Source organism: Elephas maximus, chromosome 22, assembly GCF_024166365.1.
Source record: "Elephas maximus indicus isolate mEleMax1 chromosome 22, mEleMax1 primary haplotype, whole genome shotgun sequence".
Lineage (NCBI taxonomy): Eukaryota > Metazoa > Chordata > Mammalia > Proboscidea > Elephantidae > Elephas > Elephas maximus.
In genome coordinates, this window is record NC_064840.1 from 21,680,299 (window position 1) to 21,703,239 (window position 22,941).

General features: G+C 46.6%; 1 protein-coding gene across 5 annotated transcripts in view; it reads right to left on the bottom strand.

Annotated features, from left to right (window-relative positions):
* The window catches only part of MED15 (mediator complex subunit 15), a 74,001-nt gene that overhangs the window by 38,943 nt on the left and 12,117 nt on the right, over positions 1–22,941 (bottom strand). For all 5 annotated transcript variants that reach the window (XM_049865374.1, XM_049865375.1, XM_049865373.1 and 2 more), the window contains exon 2: positions 11,848–11,935. In XM_049865374.1, the coding sequence (XP_049721331.1) occupies positions 11,848–11,935 (88 nt within the window). The remainder of the gene's footprint in view (positions 1–11,847; positions 11,936–22,941) is intronic.

A 22,941-nucleotide genomic window follows, 5' to 3' on the forward strand; every position in this document is an offset into this window, starting at 1 on the left:
CTCAAAAAGCTTTGTAACATTTGCCCGAGTAAGGCAGAGGCTGGGCCGGCCCAAGAGGCCCAAAGGGCTGAGGACCAGAGAGAATCCTGCCTCTGGGCATGGCTGGAAGGCTATCCTGACCAAGAACTGTATTCTGAATCATTTCTGCTCCTGAATTTATAACCAGTTACTTCTGTAATAAACCCCATCCTGAGTGTTGTCTGTGAGTTCCGTGCAGCCACTGCAACAAATTGTTGAATCCAGCAGAGAAGTGGAGAGTGCTATGGGAAGGACAGTTAGTGTCAAATTGGTAGAAAAGATTGAAGAGAGGAGATGCGTCTCGCCTCTGTATTGTGGGAGTCAGCCTTGGTTCATTGATCTTGGTTCTCCTTCCCCCTTGTCAAGTTGGAGAAGGTCAGTGACCCCCGTCATGCCACTTGAACAGTTCTCATCAAGGCCACAACAGCTGGCTCCTCATACAATGGAAGAAAAATGTGGAATAGAACTCAAAGCTGAGACTAGAGGACTCCCCAAGACTACTGCCCTGAGTTACTCCAAAAACCCTGAACCAAAACTACCCCTTGATCAATTTAACTGCAAAAAGACAAACAACCCAACCATAAAATGGATGAAGGATTTGAACAGACATCTTACCAAAGAACGTTCAAATAGTCACCAAACACATGAAAAAACGCTCAGGGTCATTAGCCATCAGAGAGATGCAAATCAAAACCACAATGAGATGCCATTTCACTTCCACTGGGCTGGCTAAGATAGAAAACAAAAAAACAAAACAGAAAACAACAAATCTTGGTGAGGATGTGGGGAAGTTGAAATCCTTACCCATTGCTTGGGAGAAAGATGTGGTGGTGTGCTCCCATGAAGATTACAGCCTTGGAAACCTTATCTAGCAGTTCTACTCTGCCCTGCAGGGCTGCTATTAGTTGGAACTGACTCAACAGCAACAGGTTTGGTTTGGGTTTTGTACACCCATTGCTGGTGGGAATCCAAAATAGTACAGTCGTTGTGGAAAAAAAGTGTGGCAGTTCCTCAAAAAATTAAAAATAGAACTACCACCAAAAAACCCAAACCCTTTGCTGTCGAGTCGATTCCGACTCATGGTGACCCTATAGGACAGAGTAGAACTGCCCCATTGGGTTTCCAAAGAGCAGCTGGTGGATTCAAACTGCCAACCTTTTGGTCAGCAGCCACAGCTCTTAACCAACTACCACATGGCCCAGCAATTCCACTCCTAGGTATATACCCCAAAAAACTTGAAAGCAGAGATTTGTACACCAATATTCACTGCAGTACTATTCACGACAACCAAAATGTGGAAACAACCTAAATGTCCATCAGTGGATGAATGGATAAACAAAATGGGGTACATGCATGCAATGGACTACTACTCAGCCAGTAGAAGAAATGAAGTCTTGATACATGCTACAATATGGATGGAGCTAGAATGCTGAGTGGAATAAGTCAATCACAAAAGGACAAATACGGTATGACTTCACTTGTACTGGAAACCTTGGTTATGCAAGGGGTTAACAGCTACCTACAGCTGCTAACTGAAAGGTCGGCAGTTAGAATCCAACAGGCACTCCTTGGAAACTCCATGGGGCAGTTCTACTCTGTCCTACAGGGTTGCTATGAGTCGGAATCAACTCGACAGCAACGGGTTTTCATTTATATCAAAGGACAAGAAAAGACAAATGCGCAGAGAAACAAAGTTTATTAGTGGTTAACCAGGGGCAGGAGGCAGGGGGAAGGGGGAGGGTTAATGGTGACGGAAGAAATCACATTGATTAAGGGTAGGGTTGCACAGCTGATTACTGCAACTGCTGTAAAAAGTTGAATTGGCAAAAGTTGTGTGATAGATATACTTACAATGGGGAAAAAAAAGTTACAACTACCCCTTAGGTCACCTTTTAGCTAAATAACAGACTGGCTCATAAAGTAAAGACTATTACCAGTTAGTACTATGCAACTTCTAAAAAATCATCTATATGAGCCAAATGGTCAACAATTACTTTAAAACAAAGATGGAAGGGCAAGGGGACAGAGAAACCAGATTACTGAAATGTCCAAAATGGAACGAATGAAACCGTTAACACATTGTGAAAAATGTAACCAATGTCACTGAATAATATGTGGTGTTGTTAGGTGCAGTTGAGTCAATTCTGACTCACGGCAACCCTATGTACAACAGAAGGAAACACTGCCCAGTCTTGTGTCATCCTCTCAATTGTTGTTTTGCTTGAGCCCATTGTTGTAGCCACTGTGTAGTAATTTTTAAATGGGAACCTAACTTGCTGCATAAACTTTCACAGAAAACTCAATGAAATATTACTATTTAAAAAAATACATATCCTTATTGGTTTGAACATATTGTAAAGACAAATGTAACTGCAAAGAAATCTTAAACTTCATTCCACATTTTCTTATGAATGGTAATATTAGTCTAATTATTCTGAGATCACTTTAGAGTATAAGTCATCATGCTAGTTGTATTAGAAATCAAGATATGCACAGTAACTGAAAAGATACACGTTTAAAACGAAAGGTGTTAAAAACTATGTAAGGTTAAATTTCAATCGGAAATTTCAGTGTGAAATTATGTGGGTTTGTTGTTGTTGTCATTTCAAAAGCACCTATTTCTTAGCTCTGTTCATGGAAAGGCCCAGAAGCAACGAGAAGCCTGGCACTCATGCTGCACCCTCTAAATACCATTTGATCCTAGAAAAGGACCCAAACTCCTCAGAGGAAAGGACAATATTAGGCCGAAGAGCAAGCCAGCTGTGAGACTGAAGGGTCACGATGAGGGGTCCAAGAGGACACGAGGGTGCTTGGGAGCTTCCACAAAGCAAGGACGGGGCCAAGTGAGCATCCAAATGAACCACTGTACCTGACTGAACACACCAGTCACATAGTCGTCCCTTGGAGGCACGACCAAGGGTAGCAACTCCTTGTGTTAAAAGGTGCCATCCGCAGGAGAGCATTCTCCTGGCCATCCTAAATAAGCTGTTTGAAGTAACCAAGTAGCCCTAGTTGATGAGGGAAACCCTTCTTTATAGAAAAATTCCATCCAATAAATTTGGAAGAAAAGGCAGAATCAAGAACAACTGCCACTTTGCAATCCCTAATTAAATGATGGCACCATCATATGGAAGGTAGATGGGGAACTGTAAAAACGAAGAACCAAGCCATCACTCTGACCCCCTAACTGTGGACTCATAAGAAAAGCAAGACATTCAGAGAATACCCTCATAAATAAGGCACCACTGTGTCTACACTGTACACCAGAGACCCGTATTTTTGTGCAAAACATTTATGAACTATATTAAGTACAAAAGAAGTGGTTTAATATATATAATTTTCAAAAGATCCAGTAAGGTTAGTCTGCCCCAACTTCCGGCTGCTGCTGAAGACTGCTGACTGAGGCCTGCTGTGTGCTAGGAAGCAAGCATCTTGAGTAGACGCTGCACTCACAGCCAAAAATTTATGCGGGGGATGAGGGCGTGAGGGTGGGCGGGATAGCTCTGATAGCAATAAGGCAAACCTCCATGGGGATATGACTGGAGCTTGACACCCCTTCTCCCACCTGGTAACTGCTGGTTGCCAGGCTGTTTCAAACTGCTACAGAAGGCCCCTGTATGGAGTCTGCTCCCACAGTTAGCACTCTACCTGCCTTCCTGTATACCCCATAGCTCAGGTCTCTGAAAATCACAGGACAGATCTCCCCTGGGCTCAGTTTGGGTCTGTCTGCTTCTTCTTCCAGTCAGCACTGAGGACTACTGACTGGCGCTGCTGTGTGCTAGGAAAAGAGCAGCCTGAGTGGAGGCTGCATTCACAGACATCAATCTACCAGGGGGAAGGACTCTGAAAGCAACAAGGTGGACCTTCCTGATGGTCTGTTCTGAGAGTGACAGGCCCTCCCCCACCCAGTAATTGTGGGCTGCCGCTCTGAGACAAACTTCTACTGAAGGTTCCCTACAGTGGAGCCAAGAGGTGGGTCACTTGAGCGATTTAAGTGGAATCTGTTTCTCCAACCACCACAGGGCCACTGGGGCTCTGAAAACAGTAAGACAGATCTCTCCAAGGTCCTTCTGGGGAATGCCAGCTTCTCATCCTCCTAAAATGGAGGCAAGTCTGCCTGTGTTTCCGTTAGCTCAGATATAAGCAGCTCCCACTGAGCAGGGAAAGAAGCCTCCGGCAAAACTGGAAGGCAACACCCGGCTCCAAAGGGGCCTCCCTGGGTAGGGGTTTTCCAACTGAAAATGTGGTTGCTGAAACAGAAGGGATGGGAGTAATAGCCAGAGAGAGAGGACTACATCCCCTGGAGGACAGATTGATTAGTGTACAGTATCTCGCCTGAGTGGCAGTGCCTGCTGGTAGACAGACTGACCCAGTGTGTTCTCTGGTGTTTCTGGGAGACACCGCAAGTTGCAAATTGAGATCTGGAACTTTTGAATCCTAATTAAACCAAGGAGGGAGAAGGGACTATCACAAAGAGAGAGAGGAAATGTTACGTTCATTGTGTGGTGCCTAGGGTCTTGGGGACCTCCAGGCAGCCATCCAAGGCACAACAATTGGTCTCCATTCACCTGGGGTAACAGGGGAAGGAAAGTTAGGAATAGGAGGAAGAAATGGAATGTGTAGTAGCTAATTGCCTCCATGAAAAACTGCCTCCTTTGCCATGAAACCGGAAGAACTGGATGGTGCCCGGCTGCCATTACTGAACGTTTTGACCTAAGATTCTATAGAAGAATCTTGATCAAAAGAGGGAAAATGCAGAACGGAATTTCAAATTCTCATGGATTCCAGACTTTCTGGAGCCATGGAGACTGAACGAACCCCCGAAACTATTCCCCTGAGATAATCTTTAAGCCTTAAACCGAAAAATATCCCCTGAAGTCTTCTTAAAACCAAATAATAATCTAACTTAATTAGTAAAAAATGTCTGCCTTCAGCGTTATATTCTTTCAAGATCTATCTATATGGGACCAAAGTGACACCAGCAACTTGAAAGATTAGACAGGAACTCTAGGGGGCAGTGAGTTTATGTCAATGGGGGAACAACAGCTTAGAAAAGGAGATTAAGAATGGTTGTACAACTCAAAGAATGTAATCAATGTCACTGAAATGTACATGTAGAAAATGCTAAATTGGTGTAACTTTTGCTGTATATATTGTCAACAACTTAAAAAATAAAAATAAAAAAGACCTAGTAAGCCCAAGACAGGAACCATTCCCAAAGCCAACTCTTCAGACAGGGATTGGACTGGACTACAGGGTAGAAAGTGGTATTGGTGAAGAGTGAGCTTCTTGGGTCAAGCAGACACATAAGACTATGTGGGCATCTCCTGTCTGGAGGGGAAACGAGAAGGCAGAAGCTGGCCGAATAGACAGGAAAATAGAGAGTGGCGGGAAGGAATGCGTGGTCTCATTAGGGGGAGAGCAACTAGGAGTATACAGCAAGGTGTATATAAATTTTTGTATGAGAGACTAACTTGATTTGTAAGCTTTCACTTAAAGTACAATAAAAATTAAGAAAGAAAAATAAAAAGACCCAGTAAGCACATGTTCAGAAATGCATCCAGTTCTAACAGCATCTCCTAGGACCCTGGCTGTGCTCTCACTGTGGATGCCAAGTCTTCCGGAGCCTTCAGAAGGCTGGTTCCAACGTCTGGAACTACCATTATTACGATCATCCACCCCGTTCCAGGCACAGTTCTTTTCGCTTCCCTCAGCCTCTTTTAGGCTGAGATTATCCCACCCTTAGGAATTAAGGTCTGGTGGTTTTGGGTGTCTTCTGCTTTGATAGATGGGAGGCAGTAGTGAGAAGTGGTGTGGGCTCTGGTACCAGGTGACCTGGGTTCAAGCCCCAGCTTTGCCTTTAACAAGCTGTGTAACATCCTCGGCAAGTTAAAGCACACTGTGGGACTAGGTTTCCTGTGTGTCAACTGGGAGGTGTGTACTGCACCCACTTCACAGGGTGATGTGGGGACAATAAATTCACACACATGAAGCATGTATACAGGGCCTTGCAAGGATATATCAGTTTAGGGCGAGCAGGTGAGGTCTGGCTGTTAGGCCTGGAGCCTGCCAAAAGACAGAAGAAGGAGGGTTTTAGTTGGGGGGCTAACACATACACTGGCAGCCTGAGCCAACTCCAAGCAATCTGAGGAATTTCTTTAGACAAGAGCACCCAGAATGTTTCTTGCCTAGGTGTCCACTAGACAGTGCGAGGTGTCCACTAGTGTTCTGGGTTTTCTGCAGGGTAGGTGCCTCTGGACCTGCAGGACTGCCAGGATTTCTGAGGACAGCCCTTCTCCACAGCCTCCCAGCGCCTCCTGGAGTCCAGAAACAGAAATACTCACCCCCAAGGCCACACCTTTTAAATTCATCCACAATTGTTCTGACGGGTCTCAGGAGGGAGGGGCAGGTAACAAGTGCCCCTCCCTTAGGAAGGTCTTCACTATAGTCACGGGCATCTGCCTCCATGTAGAGTTTGTGCAGGAAGTAAAAGATGGACATCAGACAACAGTGCCCAAGTCAGGCTGTTTCTGGAAAAACCTCATAGACAGTTTCCAAGCATCTCTTCCAGTTAGTCAAGGCCTCCTCGTGGAGTCAGGAATTTAGAACACTTGATCAAAGGAAATGGTACAGGAGCTGTTTAGGCCCAGCCTGAGGTCAGCAGCATCACAGAAGCAGAGCGGACAGGAGGAGACTGCTGTGCTGTCAGATGCCTCCTTTGCGAGGAAAGCGTATTCCCCAGCTGCTGGGAGTTGTCTCTGTGGGAGCTAGTCTCCAAGATGCCCAAAAGTCACTGCCCACCCTATACACACAGGCTGCTGCTCATATCAAAAGGTGGAGACCACTTCCCCTTCCCTGAATCTGCACCGGACTCAAGGCTTGCCTTATTCAAGTGATGGCATAGGACTCCCAAGGACTGACAGCTCCCAATTCCTCCTTCTCGGGAGCCAGTCGCCATGCTGTGAGGCAGTCTGCGAAAGGCTGCTGGAGACACCACAAGGAAATCAATGCACAGACATGCAAGGGACACCCTACGGACGTTCCAGCCCAGCCTCCAACTACATGCAGCCACACGAGATCCCTAGTGAGACCAGCAGAAGAGCAGCCTAGCCAGGCAATTTCCATTGCCCCACTTCCTGACCCACAGACTCAGGAGAAAGGATAAATCATTGTTGCTTTAGGCTACTAAGTTTTGAGATGCTTTGCTACTAAGCAATAGATAACCATACCAAACCAGCATTCTACATTTCAAAAAGCTGAGATAGTTCGGTAAGCCCTCATCAAAGTTCTTTTAATTATTTTTTAAAATCCCAGTACCATGAGACGATTCCGACTCATGGTGACGCTATGTGTGTCAGAGTAGAACTTTGCTCCATAGGGTTTTCAGTGGCTTCTTTGTCAAAAGCAGAACACCAAGCCTTTCTTCCAAGGTGCCTCTGGGTGGATCTGAACCACTAACCCTTTAGTTAGCACCCAAGTGTGTTAACTGCATGACCCAGGGACTCCATAAAAATAGCCTCGTATTAGAACATAAGTAGTATGTTATAGAAAATACAAACTAACAAAATACAGTAACATTCAATCCTTGAAAATATTTGCAAATCATATACCTGACAAGAGACTTGTATCCAGAATACACAAAGAACTCCTACAATTCAACAATAAAAAATAAACTACCCAACTAAAAAATGGGCAAAGGATCTGAACAGACATTTCTGCCGAGAAGATGTACAAGAAGCACATGAAAAGATGATCCACGTCCATGGCCATCAGGGAATGCAAATCAAAACCACAATGAGATACCACCTCATGCCCAGTAGGATGGCTAGAATCACAAAGACAGATTATAACAAGTGCTGGTGAAAACCTGAAGAGATCACGGCCCACAGACACTGCTGCTAAGAACGTGCAATGGTGCAACTGCTTTGGAAAATAGGCTGGCAGTTCCTTAAAAGGCTAACTATTGCTACCATATGAACCAGCAATATCCACACAAAACCTTGTAGCCTATGTTCACAGCAGCAATACATGTAATAGCCAAAAAGTGAGCACAATCCAAATGATGAATGGATAAACAAGATGTGGTATATCCATATAATGGAACATTATTTAACAATAAAAAGGAATAATGTACTGAAAATGTCTTCAACAGGATTCACGGATGAACCTTAAAAGTATTCTGTTAAGTGAAAGGAGCCAGTCACAAAACCCCACATATTATATGATTTCCTTTATATGAAAAGTCTAGAACAGGCAAACCCATAGGGACAGAAAGTAGGTTAAGTGGATGCCTAGGGCTGGAGGAAATGGGGATGACTGCTAATGGATTTTGTCTACTTCTCTCCTTGCCTCTGAAAAGCCTCTGTGGGGTTGGCTGCTTATATGGGCAAACTCCTTGTCAATTTCAAGGCATGGCCCTCCCAGGAAGACCACGAGCTGACAAAGGTTAACTTCTCAAAGTTCAGGGGAAAAATCTCCTAAGGCATTTTCCCAAAGAACCAAGATAAAAGGCCACACAAAGGAATGCATTTCACAACATATCTCCATAAAGCTGTTAATTTCTTTTTCTTAGTATTAAAAAATGTTTTACTTAAATATGTAATATAGGGAAACACGTTTTATACACTGGAACTGTAGAATATGTCATGCAAAGTTAAGGCTATTAAACTAATAAACAGACAAATGCTATACAGCATCTTCTGTGCAATAAGGTGACTTGTAGATGAGAATTATAGAAAAATTTTTAGAGCCTGATGACATTAGATAAGAAATGTGTAGATAGAAAGAAATTAGAAGGAAATACTAAGCTAATATTTTTAAAAGTCTTTGATGGTACACTCCAGTTGGATCTTCTTTCTCTTATATTTTGTTTTAAACAGTGCAAAGACAAGGCAGGCAGCTCTTGAAGGTATTAAAAATGCAATGTCTTCAAAAATGCTTTATGAATTTCTTGTGGAAAGAAGAATGACTTTAACTGATAGCATTAAATGCTGCCTGAAAAAAGGCAATGCCCTTGTTTTTGAGTCACAGGCACAGAACTTAAAAGGAATTTGCTACCTTCCCTGCAGTAACATTTGTTAATGCCACTACAGCACTGGCCTGCTCTTCTTTTCTTTCAATTTTTATTGTGCTTTAAGTCAAAGTTTACAAATCAAGTCAGTCTCTCATACAAAAACTTATATATACCTTGCTATATACTCCTCATTGCTCTCCCCCTAATGAGACAGCATACTCTTCCTCTCCACTCTATTTTCGTGTCCATTCAGCCAGCTTCTGACCCCCTCTGCCCTCTCATCTCCCCTCCAGACAGGGGCTGCCCACATAGTCTCATGTGTCTGCTTGATCCAAGAAGCTCACTCCTCACCAGTATCATTTTCTACCCTATAGTCTAGTCCAATCCCTGTATGAAGAGTTGGCTTTGGGAAGAGTTCCTATCTTGGGCTAACAGAAGGTCTGGGGACCATGACCTCCAGGGTCCTTCTAGTCTCAGTCAGACCGTTAAGTCTGGTCTTTTTACGAGAATTTGAGGTCTGCATCCCACTGCTCTCCTGCTCCCACAGGAGTTCTCTGTTGTGTTCCCTGTCAGGGCAGTCTTCGGTTATAGCCAGGCACCATCTAGTTTTTCTGGTCTCAGGCTGAGGTAGCCCCTGGTTTATGTGGCCCTTTCTGTCTCTTGGAAACACTGGTGGTTAAGTGCTACAGCTGCTAACCAAGAGGTCAGCAGTTCGAATCTGCCAGGCGCTCCTTGGAAACTCTATCAGTCAGTTTTACTCTGTCCTATAGGGTCGCTATGAGTCGGAATCAACTCGATGGCAGTGGGTTTGGTTTGTTTTTTTCTGTCTCTTGGGCTCATAATTACCTTGTGTCTTTGGTGTTCTTCATTTTCCTTTGCTCCAGGTGGGTTGAGACCAATTAGATGGCAGCTTGCTAGCATTTAAGACCCCAGACACCACTCTCCAACGTGGGATACAGGATATTTTCTTAATAGATTTTATTATGCCAATTGACTTAGATGTCCCCTGAAACCATGGTCCCCAAACCCCTGCCCCTGCTACGCTGGTCTTTGAACTGTTCAGTTTATTCAGGAAACTTCTTTGCTTTTGGTTTAGTCCAGTTGTGCTGACCTCTCCTGTATTGTGTGTTGTCTTCCCCTTCACCTAAAATAGTTCTCGTCTACTATTTAATTAGTGAATGCCCCTCTCTCTCCCTCCCTACTCTAATAACCATCAAAGAATATTTTCTTCTCTCTTTAAACTATTTCTCAAGTTCTTATAATAGTGGTCTCATACAATATTTGTCCTTTTGCAGCTGACTAATTTCACTCAGCATAATGCCTTCCAGATTCCTCCATGTTATGAGATGTTTCACAGATTCATCACTGTACTTTATCATTGCGTAGTATTCCATTGTGTGAATATACCATAACTTATTTACCCATTCATCCACTGATGGGCACCTTGGTTGCTTCCATCTTTTTTGCTATTGTAAACAATGCTGCAATGAACATGGGTGTGCATATATCTGTTCATGTAAAGGCTCTTATTTCTCTAGGATATACTCCGAGAAGTGGCATTGCTGGATCATATGGTAGTTCTATTTCTAAAAGCTTTAAAGATTAATTCCTATCACATATATTCACTTAATTAAGAAAACCATTCCCCCTGCAGTGCAGAGCCCACTGCTGCCTGCGTCAGCTCAGTGCTCTCGAGCTCCTCCCTGTACATATATGTGCTTACTCACTCACACACTCACACACACACACACACACGTGCACTCCAGCCTCTAAGATTAGGCTGGGCAGACTATTTGCTGTCTTATAATCTGCCTGCTCTGGCCAATGACCTTTAACTTTCCCTTGCAAAACAGTTTCGCCCATCTAAACACCCAGTCCACATTCACATTTCCCCAGCTGGCCCCTCTGTGACTTGACAGCTTGTCCAAACCAGTACTCAATCAGGGACCATAAACAGCATTTGCTTTGAATGCCAGACGCATGGCATGTCTTAGGGCTCTGACACCACCCTCAGGCATGAGGAGCTCAGAGCAGAGTTGATGCTATGAGGGCCCACGAGGCCTGCACGGCCCAGGACCTGGGGTGGGCAGCTCAGATGTAGTGCAGAACAAGAGGTTCACACTAGCGACCCCACTGAGAGCTGGGAACTTCAGGCAAGATGCTTAGCTTCTTGGTTCCTCATTTCTAATGAAACCCCCCCTGCCCCCACGCCCATGAGAGTCAAGGATGAGAGGGGCTGATGCACAGAGCATGTGGTTTGCTGCCAGTTGGTCGGAGCTCAGGAAGCCCTGTTTCTCCACCCACTTTGACTGTCCTACTCCCAGGCCTTTCTCATCGAGCATCATACTCCTTGTTTAACAAAAGGAGATCCAGTCCCTTCTCAGTCCCCATGTCAGGCCTGTGGGGTTAGAGGGGAGAGGACCCCAGGGGGCTCATGCAGAAGGCAGGTTTAGTCTCAAAGTCGCTGAGGAAGAGGCCTTGAGCACTCCCCCTCTAGAAGAACAGCTAAATGGCCAAAGGAGGCCCCACAGGGCACACAGAAGTGACCATGGATAAATGCGGCCAGCAGTGAGTTATGGGGCAAGGCTGGGCCTGCATCCTGAGGTTTTTGTGGCACCAGGCTCCTCCTGTAACATGGACACACCAGAAGATACACAGGGTACTGCAGGTAAAGCCGATAAAGCTAGGTATCAAACAGTGAGTGGCCACCCCACCCCCTCCCAGCCGCCAACCAGGGTCCCGTCAGAGTCCAAATTGTACCACTCCCACCCCGCCAGGCCTCTCTGCCAAATGGCTCCATCCCTGCCAGGCCTTACCCGCGTCTTGGCCTTCAGGAACACATGGCTCTCCATGTCTTTGCTGGATTTACTGTGGGCCACACCAGCCTTCCTCATGGCATCCTCACTGAAACACAAAAGGGGGAGAGATGTTTACACACCTAGCACGTTCCTCCTGCAGGGGCCTCGCCAGCAGGCCCCACCTGGAAGCTGCCCTTGGGTAGCCATAGTGCTGCATAACAAGGGGTCCTCCAGTTTCCAGCATACCTGCCCTGCCAAGTATAGGAGCCAGGCATTAAGGTGGACACTCAGCTGAGCAATGAGAGGCAGCTGGGTAGGGAAGAGGACATTCCTGGCAACAGCAGCCATGTACAACCAGCACAACATCAGAGTGTGCACCAGACTGCTGTGGAGCTGGCCAGCCTCCACTGCCTGCCTGGAGTGGCCTGGCCCCCACCAACTCTGCCAGACCCCTCCTCTGTAAAATGAAAGGGTCACACGAAGTTATATCTCAGTTCCTTCCAAGGCAAGAGACCCTATGGTGAATATGCAGGTTCTCCAAGTGAGATCAAACCCCAACTTCAACACCTTCTAGCTAGGGAACAGGAGGAGACACAGCATACATATGTAAAAAACAGCTTACAACATGGATGAACCTTGAAAACATTGTGCTGAATAAGTCAGTCACAAAAGGAAAAATACTGTATGACCTTACTTACATGAAACAGGTAAATACATGTTGCTGTTAGTTGCTGTCCAGCTTGGTCCCTGACTCATGGCAACCCCATGTGTTAGAACAGACTGTTCCACAGGGTTCTTTACAGAAGTGGAGCACCAGGCCTTTCTTCCACAGAGTCGCTGGTGGGTGGGTTCAAACTCACAACCTTTAGGTTAGTAGTCAATCTCACGCTGCTTGCACCATCTAGGCTCCTTAAGCAAATATATTGTTTTTGTTGTTAGCTGCTGTCAAATAGGTTCTGACTCATGGCAACCCCATGTGTGTAAGAGTAGAAAAGCTCCACAGGGCTTTCAAGGCAGTGATCTTTTGGAAACACATCACCAGGCCTGTCTTCTGAGGTGCCTCTGGATGGGTGCTAACTGCCAACCTTTCGGCTAGTAGTCGAACACTTGTTTGCACCACCCAGAGAGTTCTAAGCAAATATATAGAGACGAAAATTATTAGTGGTTACCTGGGGTGGAAGGGAGGGGAAAGGGGAAGTTTTTGCTTAGGGGGCACTGAGTTGACACTAACGATGGTAGAATAATTTGGGAGAGGATAGAGAATGGTGGTCAATTCCAAGAACGTAATCAATGTCAATGAATGATACATGCAGAAATTGTTTTGTTGTGTATATGTTTTGCTGTATATATTTTTACCACAATTAAAAAAAAAGAAATACATCTTAAAAACACACTTGTGAAGCCATAAACCTATGAACGATCAGAGATGGAACCCTCACACAGGTTCTCCATCACAGTAATGCCCCGCTGTGATAAAGACCCACGCAGGAGCTAAGCCCGAGCTCCCTCTGAACTGCAGCACCCTGCTGCCAGGCTGTGCTCTCCAGAGACCGCTGCCCTGGTCTGTGCACAGCCCACCTTCTCCCATAAAACCAGTTCCACCTGTGCCTGTCTCCCCAGCACCAGACTAGCTGAGAAACAAAGGAACGAGCAAGGAGTAAACTTACACAGGCCCAATCCAGCTGGTCCAAGAAAGCCAGCCTACAGCTGCCTGAAATTTTATGATTCCAACCCACCCTTGGCAATGAGGTGTCACCTGATAGGCTCTAGGAAGTCATTGAGCATTCTGGTTTCAGCAGACACCTCACCTGCACCCCCGCCAGGACCACAAATGTTCTCTTCACATCTTTTGACAAGAGCATTAAAATGAGACTGTGAGGCAAATCCTCCAAAACAGGAGACCTGCCAGGACAAACGGGGGGACCCAAAACGAGGGCAGCGGCTGGAGGGCCAGCAATGGCCAGCTGAGACAGCCTGGAGGCCAGCTGGGTGGGGAGAGGGGAAGCCACTGAGGGGAGGCAGAGGGAGACAGGAGCCAAGGCTTGAAAACAGAGCAAAGTGCCTTTGGGGCAGGGGGCAGGGGGAGTCTGAGGCTCAGATGGGTGGGTGCACAGGCCTCTGTGCTTTGAGAGCAGAGGTCACCAAGGGCTCAGCCAGGCTCCAGGGCCACAGACCCTGAGCCGGTGGCGCACAGTTTCTGGCAGGATGCCCGTCATACCAGGCCCTGAGCATCCTCACCGCAGCAGAGCCCCTGGTGCATCGTAGGCAAGGCTATGAAGAAAATGGCTTAGTGTGAGGGCAGCCAGGCCCAAAGAAATGTGCTTGACAAGTCAATGGCAAAGTGTCACTGGAGGTCAGGGGATCTGCTGGGGAATGAGCCAGCCCACCCTGGTCATTATAACCTCACAGATGACTTGGACAAGTGTGGGCACCAACCGTTAGTGGCACAAAGCCTAGAAAGCTGACGACATTGGAGGCCAGAAAGAGGTATACCTTGACAGGCTACAAACACCCACCTGAACAACACAAAACTGAACTGGGCAAGTGTTCTGTGCTATGAGAATCAGCTGAGACGCCCCTCCTGCATGCCCCCGCCCCAGCCTGCATACCCACCAGCCTAAAAAAGCAGGCCTTCGCTTGTTTGCTGGCTGAGATATGAACAAAGCTAGTCTGAGCATGGTTTTCAGGTCTGTGAACAATATCTTTAAAAAATGTCTTTGTTTCTGTTTCTAGTCTGAAGATGAAAAAAAAAAAAAAACTAGATGACGCTCCATAAAATAAAAAATGAGACAGAAACCATGCAGTTCCACTTTCTGTTGACAGCCTACATTTTCCCCTGTGAAGAGGCCTTGCCCTTTCCCTTTGTGTGGTCTCAATGAGCTTCCCATCCAGGCTAGTTATGGCCGCTGTGCTTCCTACCTGGGATCTGACAGCGCACCCCCGCTCTGAGATCATGGCCAGCATGCAACAAGGTCACCTGTGTGCCACGGTTAGAACAAGACCTCCACAAAACACACGACCAAGGCCAGGCGCTTGGGCCGGCGGTCCTCTGAAACCCACTGCCCATTCTCCCTGAGCTGAGCTTTGCTGGCTTACCCCACTCCCCGCCCCAGGATGACTTCCTGAGTGGCCTCCATCCACTGAGAACAAACTCATCCAACGAACTGCCCTGTAAGGAGGGAGAGCTCAACATGGCATGAAGGTGAGAGCCTAGAGACAACCAGAGAACCAACGCAGTCGGGGGAGCTGCCTGTGTGGAGACAGAGTGCCCATCAGGGAGGCCAGGGGACAAAACCGACATCAGCTAATGAGAACGGCCCCTACTTGCCCCCCAGTCCCAGTCCCACTCATAGATGTTACAAGAAAGAGGGGACCACCACAGAACCCAAGCTGCGGGGGCATAAGTTATCAGCTAGTGCAAGGGCCTGGGCTGCTCCCTAGTGAGAAGACGGCTGTGGGGTGACACTGGTACAGAGCACACAGCTCCCTTCTGGCCACGACCTAGCTGCCTCCTGGTCACCAGGGTTCCTGGTATCTAGGGTAGACCGGTGCTGGGGCAGGGCGCAGGGAGGTGTGTGGAGAGGGGAGTGGGTGCTGCCACAGACCTGATCCATTTTTCTGGGTGTCTGAGCTTACCCACTAGGGTTTCTGAGGGTAAGTTTACTGTAGGCTCTCAGAGTCCAGGGCCAGACCCTAGAATGTGTCTTAAAGGCATTGCTCATGCTCTGCTTGAGCAGCCACCAGGTGATAAACCAAGAACGCATCTTTTCATCACCTCTCTGTACCATTAGTTCCGATGCTCACAATCACCCACCCCAGAAACCTGGGAATCATTCCAGAAATCACTTCCTGATTTCCACCTCACTCCCTAAAGTGCAACTCCTCACCCCATGTCTCATTGCAGCTGTGGCAATCGCTCCCAACAGGGATCCACAAGGGAAGGCCAGTTCCTGCCATGGCTCCCACGCTCTCCCCTGCATCCTGCTGCCTAGGACATGGCCCCATTGTCCCCCCAGCCGACGTGTCTGTTGGTGCCTCTGACCTTGCTCCCACCTGGCACCCCCACTCTACCTCCCGGAAACCCTGTGGCCACAGCCCCAGGCACCTCCTGTCTCTCACTGACTGTGCTCTGAGCACCTTGAGAGCAGACTGTGTCATCCTCCTCTGCTCGCAGCACCAAATACCTGAATACTTTTCAAACCAGGAGTGGTAACAATGTGCCTTTTGGATGGGACTCAGTGTGCAGAGCTGGGAACTCGGGTGGCCACACAGAGGGGAACGAAAACCCGAGGAAGCAGTGCAGGCGGTGGAGGAGGACAGGGTGGCAGGAAACGCAGTGCAGGGTTGGGCGGTGACAGCGGCAGCTGGGTCCAACAGGAAGGACAATAGAGGCAGGAGGGCCTGAGCTCCAGGGTCACATAGACCTGGGTGCAAACTCCACCCTGGCCACCTGCCAGCTCAGTCTTGGGAGAAGCACTCCACCTCTCTAAGTGCATTGTCCTTCCTAAGGGAGAGCTCAGAGGGGGTGTGGCCAGGATGACCTGAGAGGAGAACTCTCTGTGCTCTATGGACCTGGTCATCTGGACCAACCATATGGGTACAAGACAGGCCTTGCCTGCCCTTCCTCACCTCCTCCCTGTGCCAGCCCAAATGGGAAACACAGCTTGTCAACCAGAATCCAGTCCCAGTCCCCGTGAGTGGAATCAGTATAGACAAAGCAAAAAAAAAGGCAAACCGTGCATCCTTGGGAAGTTACAGCTGGGCGTGAGCTAAGAGTGTGCCAAGACAGGGCGACGTGCAGTGGGTGGGCGAGTGCTGGGGGACCCTGGCAGTGCTCCGCCTCACACGCTTCATGTCCTCACCTGCAGGAGGAGGCCGAGCGACCTCACAGGGCTGTGCTGAGGGTTCCATTAGTCAGTATCATGAAGTACTCAGTCCCTGGGTGGTACGAACAGTTAAGTGCTCAGCTACTAACAAAAGGCTGGAAGTTTGAGTCTACCCTCATAAAAAAGTCCTGGAAATCTGCTTCTGAAAAACCAGCCATTTAAAACCCCATGGAGCACAGTTCTACTTTGACACAGAATTATCTAGAATAAGCACTTAGACACAGAAACACCAAGTGTATGTTAAACAAATTCAGTCAGAGAAGCAGTCTCCCTAACTCAGCAACAAGCAGCCCAGATGCCTTCCCTGGGCTTTGACGTTTGTGCACCTCCTCCTTTCAAGGAGACAACAGAGCAATGAGCATGTGTGGCTCCCTTGGGCAGAGCTGTCCACCTGGAACTCTGGGTTACCTAGACACGCGGTGTGCTTGTGATAAGCATTAGTCAGCCTGCCTCGTCCTCCAGGCCACCCACTTCCTCCCTGCTCCCTTCCAAAGAGTCCTGGTTCACCGCCCAGTGCCACTCACCTCACTCAGGCCTCTCCCTTGTCAATTCTGCCACCCAGGCACTGCCAGGCCCCCCACCCTGGTCTAACCTTCTCTGATTGCTGAACAACACATGGAATCACAGGGGAGTGATTGCCCCTGGTCTTCTGCTGGTGTCTGAAGCTGGAAGGTTCCTTCCTCCCGGGGTCACACACTTACCCTCCTAACTTCAGGTGGAGAGGACACCACCCTCCCATCCATTTGTGTGACGGACTTAAGTTCTACCTAAAGGAAACCTCATGGCTTTCTCCTCCTAATTTTGAGAACCAAAATATCCATCAATCAACTGACCTCCTGTAGAGTGGGACCCAAACAGAGAATTGTACACCATGTTCATTGCAACACCATTCACAACAGTCAAAAGGTAGAAACAACCCAAACGTCCACTGACAGGTGACTGGATAAACAAAATGTGGTACATGCATACAATGGAATATTATTCAGTCATAAAGAGAAATGAAGTCTCGTTACATGCTATGAGGATGAACCTTGAAAACATGCTGACTGCAATAAGTCAGACACAAAAGGACAATCATTGTATGACCGCACTTAAATGAAATATCTGGAATAGGAAAATGCAGAAAGACAAAGTTTATCAGTGGTTACAGGGAGCTGGGAGAGGGAGAAATGGGGAGTTATTGCTTACGAGGTACTGAGTTTCTGTTTAGGGTCATGGAAAACTTATGGAAATAGTGGCGATGGTAGCACTACATGGTGAATGTAATGAACGTCACTGAGTTGTGCACCTAAAAATAGTTAAAATGGCAAATGTTTTGTTACATATATATTTTACCACATGTACACACATACATACACACTGCATCCATTTAACAGGAATAGGATGCATAAAAAGGGAAGAGTCAGATTTTTAAAAAAAGTTCTCAGAAATACAAACATGCGCACAGTGAAACATCAGAGAAAACAGAAAATCTTCCAGGAACGGAGCTAAAAGACAGGTGACAAAAGAAGACAAAAGATCCAGAACTGGAGAAGGCATGTATGTATACGGATCTGTGTGACTGTATGTACATATTCTCCTACATACCATACAGCACAGAGGGGGCACAGTTACGGGTTCTTCTTAGACAGAACCAAACACCTCTCGGGATTGGATTTCCGGGTTTGAAGGATTAGGACCATAGTCTCATGGATCATCTCGGTCAACTGGCAGAATATTGTTCATAAAGTTATGTTCCATATCCCAGTTTGGTGAGTAGCGTCTGGGGTCTTCAAAGCTTACGAGCAGTCATCTAAGATACAACTGTTGGTCTTTACTTGTCCGGAGAAAAAGGGAAAAAAAGAAACCAATGACTCAGACAAGAAACTAGTCTACAAAACCACGGCCTCATCTGCCCTGAGACCAGAAGAACTACGTCATGCCCGGGTACTACTGACCATGCTAATCAGGGCCACGATAGAACGAGAGAAAAATGTGGAACAGAATCTCAAGTTCCTTAAAAACAAACAAAAAACCACAGACTTACTGGATTAGCTGAGACTGGAGGAATCCCAAGACTTGCCTTGAGATACTCGTCAAACCTTGAACCAAAACTAACCCCCGAGGTTGCCCTGTAGCTAAATAACAGAGTGGCTCACAAAATAAAGAATATTACTGATAAGTACTGTGTTTCTTTAAAACAACAAAAAAAATCACCTATGAGGCCAACAATTATTTTAAATTATTTTAAAACAAAAATGAGAACATAAAGGGGCAGGGAAGCTAGATTAATGGAAACGGAACAACTAGAATTAAAATAGAGAATGTTCATACATAGTGAAGAACGTAACCAACGTCACTGAACAACTTGTATGGAAATTGCTGAATAGGAATCTAAGCTGCTATGTAAACCTTCACCGAAAACACAATATTACTAAAAAAGAACCAATGAAGAAGGCCCCAAAGGCCAACATGCATGAGCATGAAATTCCCGGGAAACATCTCCAAGGAACTTCCCCGAGCTGCAGGACATGAGTGTGGGGGGCAGAAGTGCTCCCACACAGTAGCACATGGGGTGAGACTCCGAGCCACGGTGCCAGAGCAGTGGAGAAGCAGGAGGCCATGACAGCAGCAACCCGAGGCCAAAAAATCAGCGGGGCCCACCTTCAAAATCCTTGAGAAAAACACTGCCAACCCGGAATGCTGCACGCATCCAAACTGACATGGTCTTCAAAAATGTACCCCCACTAGCCATTTCTCAGGAAGCTAGCGCAATGAGGAAGTGAATCAAAAAGAATGAGACGAGGATACAGAATGACAACCAGTCCTGGGACAAGCACTTGTGGGACAAGCATGCCAAGGGCTGTCACCACCATGCCTCAGGCCACCGCAACATGGGGGCTCCAGGAGGGAGAGGTCCAAGGAAAAAATCAGAACCCAAAGACAGCCTGAGAGCATTGAGCTCGGGGATAGCTGTGCCAAGAGGCAACTGGAAGGTATGGGAAGAATTAGCAACAGGGACTCAGGACACAGAGTACATTTTTAAAAGGCAGTTATTAAACTGCTAGGAAAAAAACAGGAAACCATCTCAGTAAGTGCCTATGCACAGCTGGGAATATCATGGATAGGCATTAAGCATTCATTACTGATTTACCCGAAAAGCAAAATACTGGAAAGATGGGAAGCAGGAATGATGGCAGTGTAAGGAGGCTATAAACCAAAACAAACTTCGTTGCTGTTAAGTTGGTTCTGACTCATGGTGATCCCGTGTGCTTCAGAGTAGAACCTTCCATGGCATAATTTCATGGCTGTAAATTTTACGGCAGTGGACTGCCAAGCCTTTCTTCCCTGTTGCCACTGTCACCAACCTTTAAGTTAGTAGTCCAGTGCAAATCATTTCCAGCACCCAGGGAGCCAGGGGCGAGAAAGTCACTAGATGGTTCCTAAGACTGATGAATGGGGATGGCAGCGTGGGCACATTATTCAGACTCACAGGCACACGCCTGAGAAACTGCAGAATCAAAGTGGTCACCTCCAGGGAGGTGTGGATTGGCAGGAAGGGCAGGGTAGGGTGCCACGATATGTTCTTCAAGCCTTCGTTATTCCTTGACTTTTAAAGTTGTGTGCATGTAGTACTGTGGTAACATAAAAAGCGACCTAAAAATTAAACGATAAATGCACATAAAGAGAATGCCACAGAATCTGCCACAGAGAAACTCAGTAAATGCTGGATATTATTTTTTTTGAGGGTATACACAGTGTATTGTTTTATATAGATTTTTTTTTTTTTACATCATCAAATTACCTATGATGTGAAGGTTATTTTATTTTTATGTTTGGGGCAGTTCCCTTTCTTTCCTTCCCAAGCAGGCTTAATACCTCTAGGTTAAAAGGACAGCATGCTTTCCAAATAGTTCAAAAAAAAAGAGAAGGAAAAAATGTGGTTTCCTGCTGCCCTCTGGAGCGGCCCAGTGCTCACAGGCTCTGGGAAGTTGAGATTTGTCGTTCAATGGGTTTCACTCATTCATTCCACTCACAAGCACTAACTGAGCACCAGTGGGTGTCAGGGACCACTCTTAGCACTGAGGTTACAGCAGGGAGCAAAGCAGACCAAACCCCCACCCTCAGGAATGGGATTTCACATTAGTCCATTGGTCAGTCAGTCAAGAAATATAGTCACTGAGCACCTCTCTCTCTCTTTCTTAAATCCGATTTCAGATGATAAGGCTTATAGAACTTTTTTTTTTCTTTCTTTTAAAGGAATAGCTACCCATTCTCCTTTCCCCAGCTGCTGGCAATCACTCATCTACTTTGTCTCTACACACTTGCCTGTTTTGGATATTTCATATATATGGAATCATACAGTATTTGTCCTTTTGTGACTTATTTCACTCAGCATAATGTTTTCAAGGTCCACTCATTGTCATAAGCATGGATTGGAACTTCACTTTTCTTTACGACTGAGTAACATTTCATTGCACAGGCTATACCACATTTTATCCGTTCATCTGTTGATGGACACTTGGGTTGTTTCTACCTTTTGTCCATTGTGAATAATGCTGCAATGAATACTGGAGTACACCTATCTGAGTCCCTACTTTTAAGTCTTTTGGGTCTATACCTAGGAGTGGAATTGCTGGGTCATATGGTAGTTTCCATGTTTAACTTTGTGAGGAATGTGCTAGCTATTATCTTAAAGCTTGTTTCCCTTTCTAAACCAGTCAACATCGAAACATGAAGCTTCCATCTCATCGGCAATTATGACCCTCAAGAGCGCCTACATGTCCCAAAAACCTGATGGAATGGCCCCATGGTCACAGAGTATGGGGGGGGGGTGGTGAAGCCAACCTCCACTCGGCAAAGCAGCCCCTCAGAGCTGGCTTCCAGCAGCGGCGGAAGTGCCTCCCTATACCCCCTTTCCCTGGAGACTGTGCCCTCAAATAGTGCAGGCCTAGCTCTAATATAGTCTTCTAGCCTTTCCTAGGTTTCAGATAGCTAGACAGCAGCACCACAGAGCGCCTCCCTGGCCTCCTCTGTCCTTCCCATTCTTCAGCACTGGCTCACTTCCCCCATCCCCCAGGCTGTTTCACCTCTGTGTCAGGAAATGATGAGACCCCACTGCTTAATCACCAACAGAAACCAAAGCAAACACCTGACCCAACAGAATGGAACCATCTGGACCCGACAAGTAACTGGAAGCACGTTGCCCTATGTTACCTAAAGCAGACTGCTGCTGCTTCTTCTTCGTTAGCAAACGTCTGCATTCTGGCCTTTGGACTTTTTAAAGACACACACAAAAGTAGTTTTTAACAAGATAAAAATTGGTATTTCAGAATTTGGCCATCCACCTACTTGCAGGTGGATAGTCCTGCAGAAAAAAAAAACACACAAAACTTAAATACAAGAAACATTAAAAAAAACAACCAACCAACGAACCATCTTCACGTTTCCCTCTGCTTGCTTGATCAACCTTTACTACTGCTCTCACCACTTCTCAGTTCCCAAGGTACTCGATCAATGAAAGAACTACATCTAAAGACAATGCCACTGTGGCAGGTTGTTATTTGAGCTATTTCAGGAGAGCTTCCGTAATTGACTCCAATCTGTTAGTTTGAGCTCAGAAGAGCTGGGGGGAGCTGGAGAGGCTCAGAATCCCTGTCTAGACAGGAGGCAGCGGCTAGCCTCCCCAGGCTCCAGGCCCCCAGGCTCCAGCCTGAGTGCTGCCTACACCCCACACAGGTAGCCCTGTGGTAAGGATGCCCTATGCCACCCCAGGCCTCCATTAAAATGCTTCTCGCACATGACTTTGTGGTATTTGGGGAAAAAAGCCTTATCTTTTACAGCTCTGTACTCAAGTGCTCACAGTTGAAATCATATGATGTCTGCAATGTAATTTAAAATAATCAGGGGTAGCTGGGTAAAACATTGGCCATATGTTGCTAACACTTGAAATACCTGTGAGACCATTTTTCTATTATCTCTACTTCTGTCAGAGTTGGGAAAAGTCCACAATGAAACTTAATAAAAAATAATGAAGTACTTATCTCAAGAACATCGGATGCCTGGGCACAGGGCCTGGAGGAGGCTTATTCCCCGGGTAGCACACAGCAGGGACAACATACGCTAAGTCATCCCAGCTGCAGGGTCCCCTGGGCCTGGAGGATCTCGGGCCTCTGCAAGGCATTAACCTACGAAAATCTTAAATACCATCTGCTCCCACAACCAGAAGTTGGCCCAGCTTTTCACA